The sequence below is a fragment of the Artemia franciscana genome, chromosome 12 (assembly GCF_032884065.1).
Source record: "Artemia franciscana chromosome 12, ASM3288406v1, whole genome shotgun sequence".
Classification (NCBI taxonomy): domain Eukaryota; kingdom Metazoa; phylum Arthropoda; class Branchiopoda; order Anostraca; family Artemiidae; genus Artemia; species Artemia franciscana.
Window position 1 is genome coordinate 13,130,967 of NC_088874.1, and position 13,959 is coordinate 13,144,925.

Genomic DNA, 13,959 nt, shown 5'->3' on the forward strand with positions numbered 1-13,959 from the left:
GTCATGAATATTAATCGCCTACCTTTTCTTTCATTTCTTTGATAAAGGTTTTAGAAAAGCTTTATATTTTGAATAAATGTCTAAAACGAAGAGGACATTACCACACACGATATTCCAAGGCAAAGAAATGGTTCTGAAAGAATTTCCAAAACATTTTTAGAGAGTCTTTTAAACTCCAAGCTGGCTCAACCCCATCTACGATTTACCCGCTTCAAAGACAAAAGAGTAGCACAGTTTTATATTGAAGAATAAAGAACTGAGAGCAGTGAGAGCTCTCAAAGACGGTTTTCTTCTTAGACAATAAAATAAGCGTGAAAATTCACTAATGGCTAACCCGTACACGATTGTAAAATACTCACGAAAAATAGAAAAAATCAACACAGAAAAGGAAAGGTTTTAGAAACGAGTAATTTAGCAGAATTGGCATTTTAAAAATTCCCAAAATTTTCTAAAACATAAGGAAGGATAAAAAAAGAAGCGTGGCACACGGCATTGTACTATATTCAAATGAATGTCTAAAAGAAAGAACATTTTACCATGCACAGCGTTACAAGGCAAGGAAATAGTTCTGATGGAAGTCTCCAAACATTTTTAGGGTCATCTGAAACTTCAAGCTCTGGTTCACCGCCATCTACCGATGTAACAGAAATCTTGGGTATTTCAGTATTAAACAAGGCTCCTTTTACAGCAAGAGACACGGCGTCAAAGAGATTCCCTCCACACTGGAGAATCTGGAATAACATTATATAAGTTAATAAAAAATGAATTACATATCAGAGAGCAGGCCTAATTGAAAGTGATTACGCATAAGCCAGCCAGTTAAAAGTGTTAATTCCAGTTAAAAGTGTCCTCTTATTTCAGGAATTAGTATTTCGCTGTAAGGGAAAATTTAGACCCATAAGGTGTATTATGATTAAACTATATTTGTTAAATATTCCCAACCATAATATGATCAATAAAATCTAAGAGAAACAACTGTAGAAATTCAAATGTACAAAATAGCAATGTAAAGATATTCAACAATTAAAACAAAATATAAAGCCAAATAAATTTCCTAAGTCTGAAGAAACTAAAATGAAAAAAAGCCATTAGTTCCCACGTCTAATTGAATATAGATAGGGTATCTACCCCTTACTCACCCCCAAAAAGTTATAAGTTTAATAGTTTTCTGTGGGTTAATTTTTGACAAAACAGAAACACTTAATATATGTTTAATTTATTAGTTGAACCACTCACCAAAATAACATAGTAAAACCCAACATGGTAACCGGCGTGTCTTAATTTTTCTTAAGAGTGGTAATATCGCCTCGCTGCTTTAATTCATCAAAACTTCTTCGTTCTGCTACAAAATACAATTTATAATTACATGCGAAAACTTCATGTCGATTTGATTTTGTATTTTCTTGATGTCAGTTTTCCTAAACCCAAGTTGTTCAGTTAATGATTTCTGTTGGTTGTACATAACAACCTTTATTTAATGAGAAACTCAAGGCCACGATTAGTTAAGCTTAAAGGATTTTTGTTTTTAAGCCTGGCCAAAGAAAAAACATTTGATTAGCTTTTATTATCTCAAACTCATTCTTTGATGACTTTGCGCATTTCAGTATACATTTAGAATATTAGAATTAAGTTCAAGAAACTTAGTCATTTCAGTTGTCAATAATATGCTAATTTTATGCAATGGAAATGGAATTGACTTCTTTATTTCTTAGCTTGGTTACTTTATTACTATACTTTATAAGTGAGACAGCTTTAAATCGGTGCACAAAACTGTATCTAATCATAAGCCAAAAAGAGGCTATACTAAGATTGTTGCCAACTGCCAAAGTCGTTATAATAGGCAGTTTGCCAAAACTTTATTTAACCACTTGTGATCCTACTATATTTATGTGTCGGGAGAATTTACTTTTCGTTTCGAGAAAGTTTTTTGAATTTAATTCCTTATTGGCTACATACACTAGTGGAAGTTTTCTTGTACATTTGCCACGCTCTCATCAATATATACAAATAATCACCTGGTTTGCTGCGACTGATATTATAAGTGTTTTCACATTATCATCAATAAGTGCTTACCTCTGGAGTTTGCGCAGGGTCGGGCCCGATATTTTGTTATAAGGGCAGTAACCTCATAAAATGACTAAATTACAGTTATCATATTCCGCTTTCAAAACAACCCCAGCGTGTCCCAGTACTGGGATTGTTTGTTGCAGAGAACTCTGATTATTTGTTTCCATTCTATCAGTTTGTACAAAGAACTTTGATTGCAAGCAAAGACCAAGTTCAGATTTTGGTCAATTTTAAAACAGCAATACCTGAACGTTGGACCCAAACACAAAAGCATACTTAATGTCTTTGTAGTTTCACAGTAAAAAAAAGAAAGTTTTCTTTTAATATTTAAGGACCTGTCCCGTTCAACTTCCGGGAATCAACTTCGGGGGCTCCGTACTGCCAAGCAGAGTATCAACCGACTGTCCTACCACGGGGTTTAAATGAGGTAGATCCAGTGAAAATTACAGTACGTAAGTAATGTATTTTTTTTTTTTGGTAAATGAAAATATACTCGGTAATTTTTAAGAAGTTCAGGAACTCGAAACGCGATATTGGATATAATTCCTTAAGCATCTTGAATCCAAACTACTTTCAAAAAATTGATTAATTCACAAAACAAAATGGCGAATCAATTTTCACATTTTTATAGCAGTAATAAGGTTTATAAGATTTTGGGGAATGCAGGCATTTCCTCAAAGATTTGAATAAGAAATAAAAATCTGTAAGTTACGCTGTAGAGTAACATTGCATAATGTAATTATTTATAACTATCAATTATGTGATTATTACGTCATTACTTCAAGGCATTATGCTTTACATCATGTAATTATTATTCGATGTGGAAATAATTTAGCTCTACTTTGGTTTATAGTGTGTGATTATTTCATTGTATAGTATGTAATTATTTTTTGTTGTGGAAATAATCAGCTCTACTTTGGTTTATAGTGTGTACAGTTATGGATTATTATGAATTATAATTATTAACCATGTGACATATAGCGGTCGCAAATTCTGTCGGTCTGTCCCGGTTTTGCTACTTTAGGCACTTCCAGGTAAGCTAGGACGATGAAATCTGGCAGGCATATCAGGGACCGGACCAGATTAAATTAGAAATAATCGTTTTCCCAATTTGACCATCTGGGGGAGAGTGGGGTGTCGGTTAATTCGGAAAAAATAGAAAAAATGAAGTATTTTTAACTTACGAACGAGTGATGGGACCTTAGTAAAATTTGATTTTTGGAAGGATATCGTGTCTCAGAGTTCTTATTTTAAATCACGACCAGACCTGGTGACATAGGGGGAAGTTGGAGGGGAGGGGGAACCTAAAATCTTGGATAACGCTTAGAGTAGAGGGACCGGGATGAAACTTGGTGAAAAAAATAAGCAGAAGTCCTAGATACATGATTGACATAACAGGAACGGATCTGCTCTGTTTGGGGGAGTTGGGGAGAGGAGGTTTAATTCCGAAAAATTAAAAAGAATGAGGTATTTTTAACTTACGAAGGAGTGATTGGATCTTAATGAAATTTGAGGTTTGGAAGGATATCGTGTCTCAGAGCTCTTATTTTCAATCCCGACCAGATCTGGTGACATTGTGGGGAGTTGGAGGGGGGACCTAAAATCTTGGGAAACGCTTAGATTGGAGGGAACGGGATGAAACTTAGTGGGACAAATAAGCACAAGTCCTCGATACGTGATTGACATAATCGGAAAGATTCTGCTCTATTTGGGGGATTTGTGGGGGGAGGGTTAATTCTGAAAAATTAGAAAAAATGACGTATTTTTAACTAACGAAGGAGTGATCGGATCTTAATGAAACTTCATATTTAGAAAGGACCTCGTAACTTAGATCTCTTATTTTAAATCCCGACCATATCCAGCGTCATTCGGGGAGCAGTTGGGGGGGAGGATCGAAAATCTCGGAAAATACTTAAAGTTGAGAGACCAGGATGAATCTGGGTGGGAAGAATAAAAACAAGTCCAAGATACGTGACTAACAACACCGGACCGGATCCGCTCTCTTTGGTGGAGTTGGGGAGTTTGATATTTAGAAGGATCTTGTTCTTCCGAGCTCTTACCTTAATTCCGACTAGATCCTGTGAAATTAATGGGAGTTGGAGGGGGGGAAACCAGAATTCTTGGGATAGGTGAATAGGTGATTGGACCTTAATGAAACTTGATATAAAGAAGGATCTTATGTCTCAGATGCTCCATTTTCCACTCGAATCGGATCAGGGGACTGAAAACGCTTAGACTGGAGAAATCGGGATGAAACTTGATGGGAAGAGTAAACACAAGTTCTAGATATGTGATTGACATAATTGGAACGGATCCGTTCTCTTTGGAGGAGCTGGGGGTTGTTAATTTGGAAAAATTAGAAAAGTTGAGGCATTTTTAACTTAAGGGCGGGTGACCGGATCTTAATGAAATTTGATATTTAGAAAGAACGTATGTCTCAGAGCTCTTATTTCAAATCCCGACCAGATCTGTTGACATTGGGGGAGTTGGAGGTGGAAATCGGAAATCTTGGAAAACGCTTAGAGTGGAGGAATCGGGATGAAACTTGGTGGGTAGAATAAGCAAATGTTGTAGATACTTGATTGACGTAACCGTACTGGATTCGCTCTCTTTGGGGGAGTTAGGGGGTGGGTTCAGTGATATGGCGAGTTTGGTGCTCCTGGACGTGCTAGGACGATGGAAATTGGTAGGCGTGTCAGAGAGCTCCAGAAATTGACTTGATAAAGTCGTTTTCCCCTGTTCGACCATCTGGGGGGCTGAAGGGAGAGGAGAAAATAGAAAAAATGAGGTATTTATAACTTACGAGTGGGTGATCAGATCTTAATGAATTTTGATATTTAGAAGTACATCGTGACTCAGAGCTCTTATTCTAAATTCCGACCGGCAATAAGCCTATGATTTTCCTTTTAAATTAATCTATTGATACTTAGAATTTTGCTAGAGCTCATACAATGAGCTATGCGGAGGGGACAACCTCTTTCTAATACGGAGTAATTTCTGTCGTTTTAAGTTTTAATGTCGCTCCTTACTTGCAGTTAAAAAAACTTGCTTTTTTTATATTTAATTACATCATGGAATTATTTTTGCTAAGGAAAAAATTTAGCTCTACTTTGGTTTATAGTGTGTGAAGTTATGGATTATTATGCAATTATTTCATTGCAACATGTTTTATATCATGTAATTATTTTTCGTTATTTAAATAATTTAGCCCTACTTTGTTTATAGTATATAATGTTATGGATAGCCGCTAACTGTTTCTACCAATTATGGCCAGTTTCTTATCTCATACGTATCAGTATATGAGGCTAGTAGATAATGACCTATTCGAGGACACTTAAAAGCACTATTACTAATTTTTGCAGACAAGACTTGTGATAAATGTAGAGCACATAAAACGTGTCATAAAAGTCCGTTCATTTTCAACATGATGATATACACCGTGCACAGAACATACATAGCTATCTATATTCTGCCTATGAAAAACATTGCTTGCAACAAGCCCTAAGTTTTTTAGTCTTTACCTTCTACTATCGTTTTTCTAATGAAGATTTTCGAAAAACTGGCCAAAAATTAAGAGTTTATTTTTATTCAAAAAACCCAGAATAGGTCAAGGCAGATCTATCTTAAACATATATCACTTTTTTCCTGGTAGTGAACTTTTTATTCGCCTTTTATCCTTTTTTGCCTTACTATGTCATTGTCATGAACAATCAGTTAGAATCAGTTAGGTAATACCTTTTTAGTTCATGTTCTCAAACGATAACAAAAAAACAAGTTTTAATATATAATTAGCAAAGCTGATATGTAAGCTGAGAAAGATTTGTTTAATGTTTTCCAGAAAAATTGTATTAGGTTAATTTAGGTGTTCGTTTGATGGACATACTGTCTACTAACAAATAAGTTGTCCGAAAATGTGGTTCAATCCCACTTTCTAGGGTTATAGTGAAAAAAAGATTTAAAATGTGGTTCAATATTGTCCAAAAAATGTGGTTCAATCCCTCTATCTAGGGCTATAATGGAAGAAAAGTTTAAAATATAGTTCAAAGTTTTCCAAAAATTCTGGTTCTATCCCTCTATCTAGGGCTATAATAAAAGAAAGGTTAAAAATGCGGTTCAGTGTTGTCCAAAAAAATATCGTTCAATCCCGCTATCTAGGGCTATAAAGATAGAAAAGTTTAAATTGTGTTTTTCAGTTGTCCGAAAATTGTGGTTCAATCCCACTACCTAGGCCATTAATGAATGAAATGTTGAATTGTGGTATAAAGACACTGCTTTGCCCCTTAGGGTAGAACAAAAATAAACAAAGAAAACACAACCCACCTTATCAAAGGTGAATATATTGAAGATCAACAATTATTTGTGATTCTGACCTTACTTATTTTGACCGATTTAATTTTTATAATTTAGGATCATTCAATGCTGAAGGATCTAAAATCTTTGAGCCTCCTTTTAACTCATGATAAATTTCAGGGTTCGGCCCTTACTCCAGACATCGGCTACGACAGCTCAAACTTACCAGTATATCAACGAAAATTTTCCAGCTATATTTTTCAGGAACTACGCAAAGAGTTTCCAGATCTAAAACGGAAGGGTGGCCATAAGCACGGGATAAATGCTGCGCTATAAGATTGCCAAACTCATTTCCTCCCCTGCCTTCAAACTCAGGTGTGGCATTGGCTGAGCTAGAAAAAAAATATTCTGAAAAAATAGCGAGAAAATTTCTAGGCCTAATTAGTTCAACAGAATGATTCAACCGATACCATGAAACCTGGCAGGCAAACTCAGAAAAATAGCATTATATAATAAATTTTAGTGTTCTTGGTACCACGAATTATTTCAAAACATTTATGTTTGTACTCTAATCATATTCAAATTCCTGCACAAATGTTTATATACACGAGCTACCACTGTAGTAGCGACAGCATAATACACCCGATGACATCCCTATCCCTTCAAATCCCAGTCCTAATACTTTTTTTAAAGTTTTTCAAGACGCAGGAGTATGTTACGTCATAGGGAATCTTTTCTAAGAGATGCAGGTGTATGTTACGTCACAGGGAATGTTTTCTAAGAGACGCAGGTGTCTGTTATCTAATAGTTTCTTTGACTCTTAAAAAAACTTTCAGGGCCTCTTTACTTCAGGATTTCCTTGGTGGTTATGATTAAAAACATAAGAAACCCCTACCATATCAATATTTCTTTGGTTGTAACGTAATTGGCTTTGCTTGTAACGTCATAGTCTTTAAAAACACTTCAGGCTTCTTTTCTTCAGGATTTCCTTGGTTATTACACAATAAGGTTTGACTGTTGGATAAAAACCTACGAGACCCCGCCAAATCAGGATTTCTTAGGATTAGGAACCCACCAAGGCAGGATTTCCTTGGATAATATGTCATAGGGTTTGCTTGTTATATAAAAGGGTCTCGATCGCTGAAAAACCTTCAGGAGCCTTCCCAATAAGGATATCTTCGGTTGTTATGTTTAAAAACTGACGAGGGCTAGTAACAACCTTCAGAGCCCGCTAGTGGGGGAGCTTTAATACGCCGAACTCTTGCAACCACTTCCGATGGGCCCCTAGCGTCTAATTACACTGGGGCCCTAGCATCCCGTTTCATCGTGTCCCTGACCTAACCACCAGGGGGCCCTAGCATCCAATTTAATTGGGCCCCTAGCCTAACCACCGGGGGTCCTAGCATCCAATTTCATCGGTAGCCCTAGCGAGGAATTCCAGTAGAATCACTTAGCAGCCAATTCCAACGGAGTCTCTAGCATCCAACTTCAATGAGGGCCCTAGCATCCAATTCTAATGGGGGGCCAGCATCCAATTCAATCGAGGCCCTAGCATCCAACTTCATCGAGACCCTAGCATCCAATTCCATCAGAGGAACCTAGCAACCAATTTCACCGACAAGACGTTTTTCAACAAGTTTTAAGATTTCTTCGATACGTAAGTAATAGGGAAATTTTTACTTATGTTCAGGATGATGCAAGATAACGTGACCTGTTTCTTCAGGCTCCTTGGGGAATCCCCGCATCCGACATTGGAAGGGTGCTACTTAATGGCGGTGCACGCATGGTGTTACATAATACTTTAAGATTTTTTTTTCTTTCAATGTGTTCTCTCAGGAAACCTTTATATTCCAAAGATTTTATATCCAAACTAGGACTCGACAGATGTATTCCCTCAATGGGACTGTGCCTTGGACATCTGGAAAAACAAGCCATTCTATTATTATTATTCGGGAAATTCTTTCTATCGGAAACATTTGGAAAAATCTATGATCCACGTGTTTCCTAACCATTATCTCCGAGCCATGTAACTATGCAGCAAAGCTATTGATTTTGGCTATGTTACATGCATCTACTTGCTACATTCTATTTATTTTCTAACGTAACCTAGACAGGTTAAAGTTACATAACAGATGTTGCATAGTTTTGGCGTTAAATATTTCATTATGCAAATGATTACGTATTTAAGTTTTATCCTGGAAAAAGATATCTAAAGGACAGAGACTTTTGTGTATACAAATTTAATTAATAAAAAAAAATTGCAAGCATTATTAAAACCCCGAAAAATCACTTAAAACCCAAAGAACGAAAAAACAAAACATGACAAAAAAGCTTATAAGGCTAAAATATATGCAAAAAGAACCATGACTCCTAGCAACCTTTTCCATTGGGGGAGGGGAGCCTACCAAGCAATTCCACCAGGGAGGGGAGCTTGTTATTAGAGATAAATTTAAGCCTTATTAAGAACTATTTCTGAGTGGTTTTGATGAAAATGCTCCCAGTAATTGAGACCAGCGTCACACAACATACCAGCCCCCATGACACCCTCCGGGTGTCACGGGGGTAATCAGCAATTGCTATTAAGTTGCTATTCAGTCTCTGACCTGCTAAGACCTTTTTATTCTCTTAAAAGGATTAAATCCCAGTTTTTGGACAGGTGTGGAAAAAGGGTGATATCCTGAATTAATTAGAGACTAAATTTATTCGATAGTAACAATATTACCTGAAAAATATTACTCAGGTAAATATTACCTGAATAGACTCGATTGGCTAACAATAGCCTAACGCGTGTCCGTTACCTACCTTGATGAATTTTTGTTCATTTATTAGCCAAGAAAGATGGTAAGACTGAAAATCGTGGTGATTTTGCTGTGGCAAATTTAAAAAAAAGGAATGAAAATGAAGCTGTTTGAACAGTAGCTGCTAGACTGAAGTTCATTAAAGCTGTTTGCCGTGGTTATATTCACAGCTTAAAAAAATCTTTTCAAGGTAGGCGATTGGCAATTTTTGGTCCCCCTCCAATCCCTTTCTGCTGTTGTATTTAGAGTTAAGAATGGTTAGAGAAAGGAGGAAGGTCAAGCGGGGAAAGGAAGCTATGGCAAATATATCGGCATCGGATACTTCAGTTTTGAATGACTCCAGCTCGCCCGATCCAAGAAGAGTAGAAAATATTCACTGAGGTCGTTAGCTGACAAAATTAACACAATTTGACCACAATTCAGCCATATACTGAAATTCTGAATTATTTATCTGGATCAGTTAAGTCCATTGAATCCCGATTATCACACCTTGAGAATTCTGTTGCTACCTCCCGAAAGGAAGCCCCCCGAATTAAAACCTAGAAAAGCTACTGTTGAAAGTTAGTCAAAAATAATAAAAATTAATTTGTCTCTATTAGTGGGAGAAAATATTCGTTTAGCATCTGAGTTATCTTTATTGAAAGGGAGTACTATGAGGATAGAAAGCAGAGATACTGGAAAAAATTTATTGCTTTGGAATGTCCCGGTTAATGACGAAGAATCAGCTAAAAAGGTCTTTGAAAAGGTAATTACTGATGGAACTGGCTTGAATCTGGATTTTGAATATTGCCTCAAATTATGTGCATTTAAAAGGGTAAAAATTGTCCCATTATTTAAAGAGGGTAACCCAAAAGATTTTTATAACTATAGACCGATTTCTCTACTGTCAAGCTTTTCAAGAGTGATGAAGAAATTAATATTTTTGAACCTGGATAGTGTTCTTGAGTAAGAATGGATTTTTTTTTAATCAGTTTGGTTTTCATAGAGGTTATTTTACTGAGAATGTTATCCACTTCCTTACTACAATAGTAAATGATAGTCTTAATAATAATAATTTAAAGTTGGCTCAGTGTTTCTAACATATTAAAGGCGTTTGATACTTGTGACCATTGATCTTATTGAAGAAACTAGAAAATGGAGGTATTCGCGGGAATGCGCTGCAACTTTTTACCTCTTATCTTAATGAAAGAGACCTTTTTTTGTGAAATTGGAGGTTCATCAATAGATTATAAAGTAAAATCTGGAGTCCTACGGGGGTCACCCTTTGGACCACTATTGTTTGGAATATATGTAAATGACCTATACTTGGACCTTGTTGGGCAATATATTGATGTTGGAAGGGCCCAAAGACAAAGAGATCCTAATCAAGCTTTATTGCTGTTTGCAGATGATACATTTCTTAAGGTGGCAGCAGGAACAGAAAGAGGATTATTAACTATGACAAGAGATAGTATGTCAAGGATAGAAAAATGGATGAGAGTTAATCACCAAAAGATAAACTATAAGAAATCTCATTGGGTAGTTTTTTCTAGATCGCCCAATTATAATCCTTAGTTAAAGGAAGTAAATGTCGGATCTTCCCGTTTTGCGCGTGTACCGTCCGTGAAATATCTTGGAGTAACAGTAGATGAGACTCTTAGTTTCTCAAAGTACATACAATGTATATTATCTAAAATTGCTGGGAATGTAAGGATTCTAATAAAGTTGAAATATTTTTCTCCAGTTAGTATACTTAAATTATTATATTTTTCTATTGTCCACCCTTATTTGATTTATTGTTGTTCGGTGTGTTAATCTACTTTTCAGACACATTTGAAGTCATTACGTGCTCTCCAAAATTTGGCGATTCGGGTTCTTGTTAGTTAAAAAAAAATTTACCAGTTTCATGTCTTTAATTTTTATAAGGCTCTATTTATTTTTGATATATTGCATAAAAAATGCACCTGAATGTTTAGTTAGTGTGTTTGAGAGAGATGAGCCTGAATATGAGACAACGAGTTCGTCGAGTTAGAAAATCGATTAAAAGGTCTATAAGGTCTGCATTTATGAACCGCCATATTCTTCCTTCTATTCGGGAGTCCCTTAATGATATAGATCAAGAGACCGATAGGCCAACTTTTCGTGGGTTGTTTAGGGACCATTGTTTTGGTATTGATGATTTTTTCTTCTTTATATATATATAGATAAAGTAGGGTAATAGTGCGTAATAGTAATGTTATATTAGGTTAGTATAGTACAGGGTCTCAAGTGGTGACTTTTTTGCTTGTTTTTGCTTTTTAGGGGAATCCATTGATAAGTGATTTGTCCTGTAGTTTCTAGAATGGCCGCACAAGCCAACAGGCTTTTTGAAAAAATTTTCTTTTTTGTATTTTTTGTGTTTTTTAAATAAATTCTCTCTCTAAAAAACGTAAAAATTCCCAGCCTGTGACACTCAATGCTGACACAAAGCACCCTCTAGCAGGCATTATCAAACATAGGGCATTTTCCTGCAAAAATGTTCGTTTAAACTGGAATCGATCGTTTAAACTTACGGAAAGAATCCCATTAGCGTTTCTTCAGATGACTTCTAGCAATTGAGACTAGCATGGCAAAATAAACCATTCCCGATGACAACCTCGGGGGACATTATCATATCTAAGGGTTTTTCAACCCCTTTCTCTCAGAAATCAATTTATAAACTAAAAATGACCACAGTTTTTATTTGATCAGCAGAAAATTGCCATTTCATTGTGAGATTGCAATGTTCCATGGCAATGCCCAGGCTGTGACATTAAACGGCTGACACAAGGCAGCATTTAAAATATTTTTTTGAATAAACCTTTTCCTTATTACCAAAACGTATAAAAGCCCAGACCAAACCACAGACATCAAGACCAAGCAGTAGAAATCCAGCCAAACTCATAGAATTCATTAACAAACTGTAGAAATCGAGGGCAACCTCTAAAATCAAGACCAATACATAGAAAACATAACCAATGCATAGAAATCGACATGAATTCACAAAAATCAGGGTCAGCCGTATAAATTCAGACCAAACCATAGAGATCAAGACAAGTCCAAAGAAATCAAGAGATCAATACGTATAAATACGGAACAATCCTTAGAAATCAAAACCAATTCACAGAAATCAAGACCGAACTGTAGATACTGTAGTCAGTGAACAGGAATCCAGACCAAACCGTAGATACCAAAACCAGGTCCTAGAATTATGGCCAATCTCTAAAAATCAAGAACAATATAAAAAAATCAAGAGCAAAATCTAAAAAACAAGATCAATACCTATAAATCATGACCAGGCCATAATAATCCAGAAGAATTCATAGAAATCAAGATCAAACCGAAAAAATCAAGAGGTCAGTATTTATAAATCTAGAACAACCCCATAGAAATCATAACCAATGCATCAAAACCCAGAAGACCTCGCAGAATTCGAGAGATCAACATGTAGAAATCCAGAACAATCCTAAAAAATCAAGACCAATACATTCAAATCATGACAAGACCCTAAAAATCCAGATGAGTTCATAAAAATCAAGAAAACACTGAAGAAATAGAGATCAACTTCTAAAAATGCAGACCAAACCGAAGAAATCAAGTGGTCAATGTGTAGAAATCCAGAGCAACCCCACAGAAAGTATGACCAACTCATAGAAATCCAGGCAAACTCACAAAAATCAAGCGATCAATACTAGAAATCCAAACCAAACCATAGAAATCAAGACTAACCACAGAAACCAAGAGATCAATATGGAAAAATCCAGAATAATCCCCTATAAAAGATAACAAATGCATACAAATCCAAATGAATTCTTGCAAATCATAGGTAATGCATAGAAATCCACAAAAATTCATAAAAATCAGGGTCTACTCAAGAAAACCAGACAAAATCACAGACATCAAGACCAAGTCAAAAAAAAATCAAGTGATCAACATGTTCAACCCAGAACAATCCTTAGAAATCATGATCAGATAAGGCATAGATATCCGGACCAAACCGTAAAAAACCAAGACCAAACACTAGAAATCCTAGTAAACCTTAAAAATAAAGACTAATCCAAAGAAATCAAGGGCAACATGTAAATATCAAAACAAATACGTACAAATCATGAACAGACCCTAGAAATCCGAACAAATAAAAAAAAATGAGGACCAAACTAAAGAAATCAAGGCCAACCTCTAGATTTCAAGATCAATCGATAGAAGTCAAGAGATCAAAAGACCAACCTCTAAAAATCAAGAACAATCTGAAGACCAATCCAGGAGTTCAATATGTAGAAACCTCGAGCAACCCCATACAAATGATAACCTATGCTTAGAAATCCTGACAAACTCATAAAAATGAAGAGACTAACATGTAGAAATCCAGAACAATCCTTAGAAATCATGACCAGGGCATGGAAATCCAGACCAAACTGTAAAAGCAAAGACCAAACTCTAGAAATCATGGTCAACCTCTAAAAATCAAGATCAATCCAAAGAATTCAAGCGCAACATCTAAAAATCAAGATCAGTACATAAAAGTCATGACCAGATCACATAAATCGCAACAAATTCGAAAAAATAAATACTAAACGGAAGAAATCAAGGCCAATCTCTAAAAATCCAGACCAATCCAAAGAAATCAAGAGATTCAAAGGGCAACATCTAAAAATCCAAACCAATCTGAAGAAATCAAGAGGTCAATATGTAGAAACCTAGAGTAACTCCATTGAAATCATAATAAATGCTCAAAATTCAAGACGAAATCTTAAAAAACAAGAGATCAACATGCAGAAATCCAGAACAATCCTTAGAAATCAAGACC

The 13,959-nt window shown here is 35.7% G+C and overlaps 1 protein-coding gene across 1 annotated transcript in view; it reads right to left on the minus strand.

Annotated features, from left to right (window-relative positions):
• Positions 1 to 13,959, minus strand: part of LOC136033707 (exosome complex exonuclease RRP42-like) — a 57,549-nt gene that overhangs the window by 17,055 nt on the left and 26,535 nt on the right. The window contains exons 3-4 of the mRNA XM_065714577.1: positions 6,584 to 6,749; positions 537 to 731 (exon numbers count right to left, since the gene is read on the minus strand). Of these exons, the coding sequence (XP_065570649.1) occupies positions 537 to 731; positions 6,584 to 6,749 (361 nt within the window). The remainder of the gene's footprint in view (positions 1 to 536; positions 732 to 6,583; positions 6,750 to 13,959) is intronic.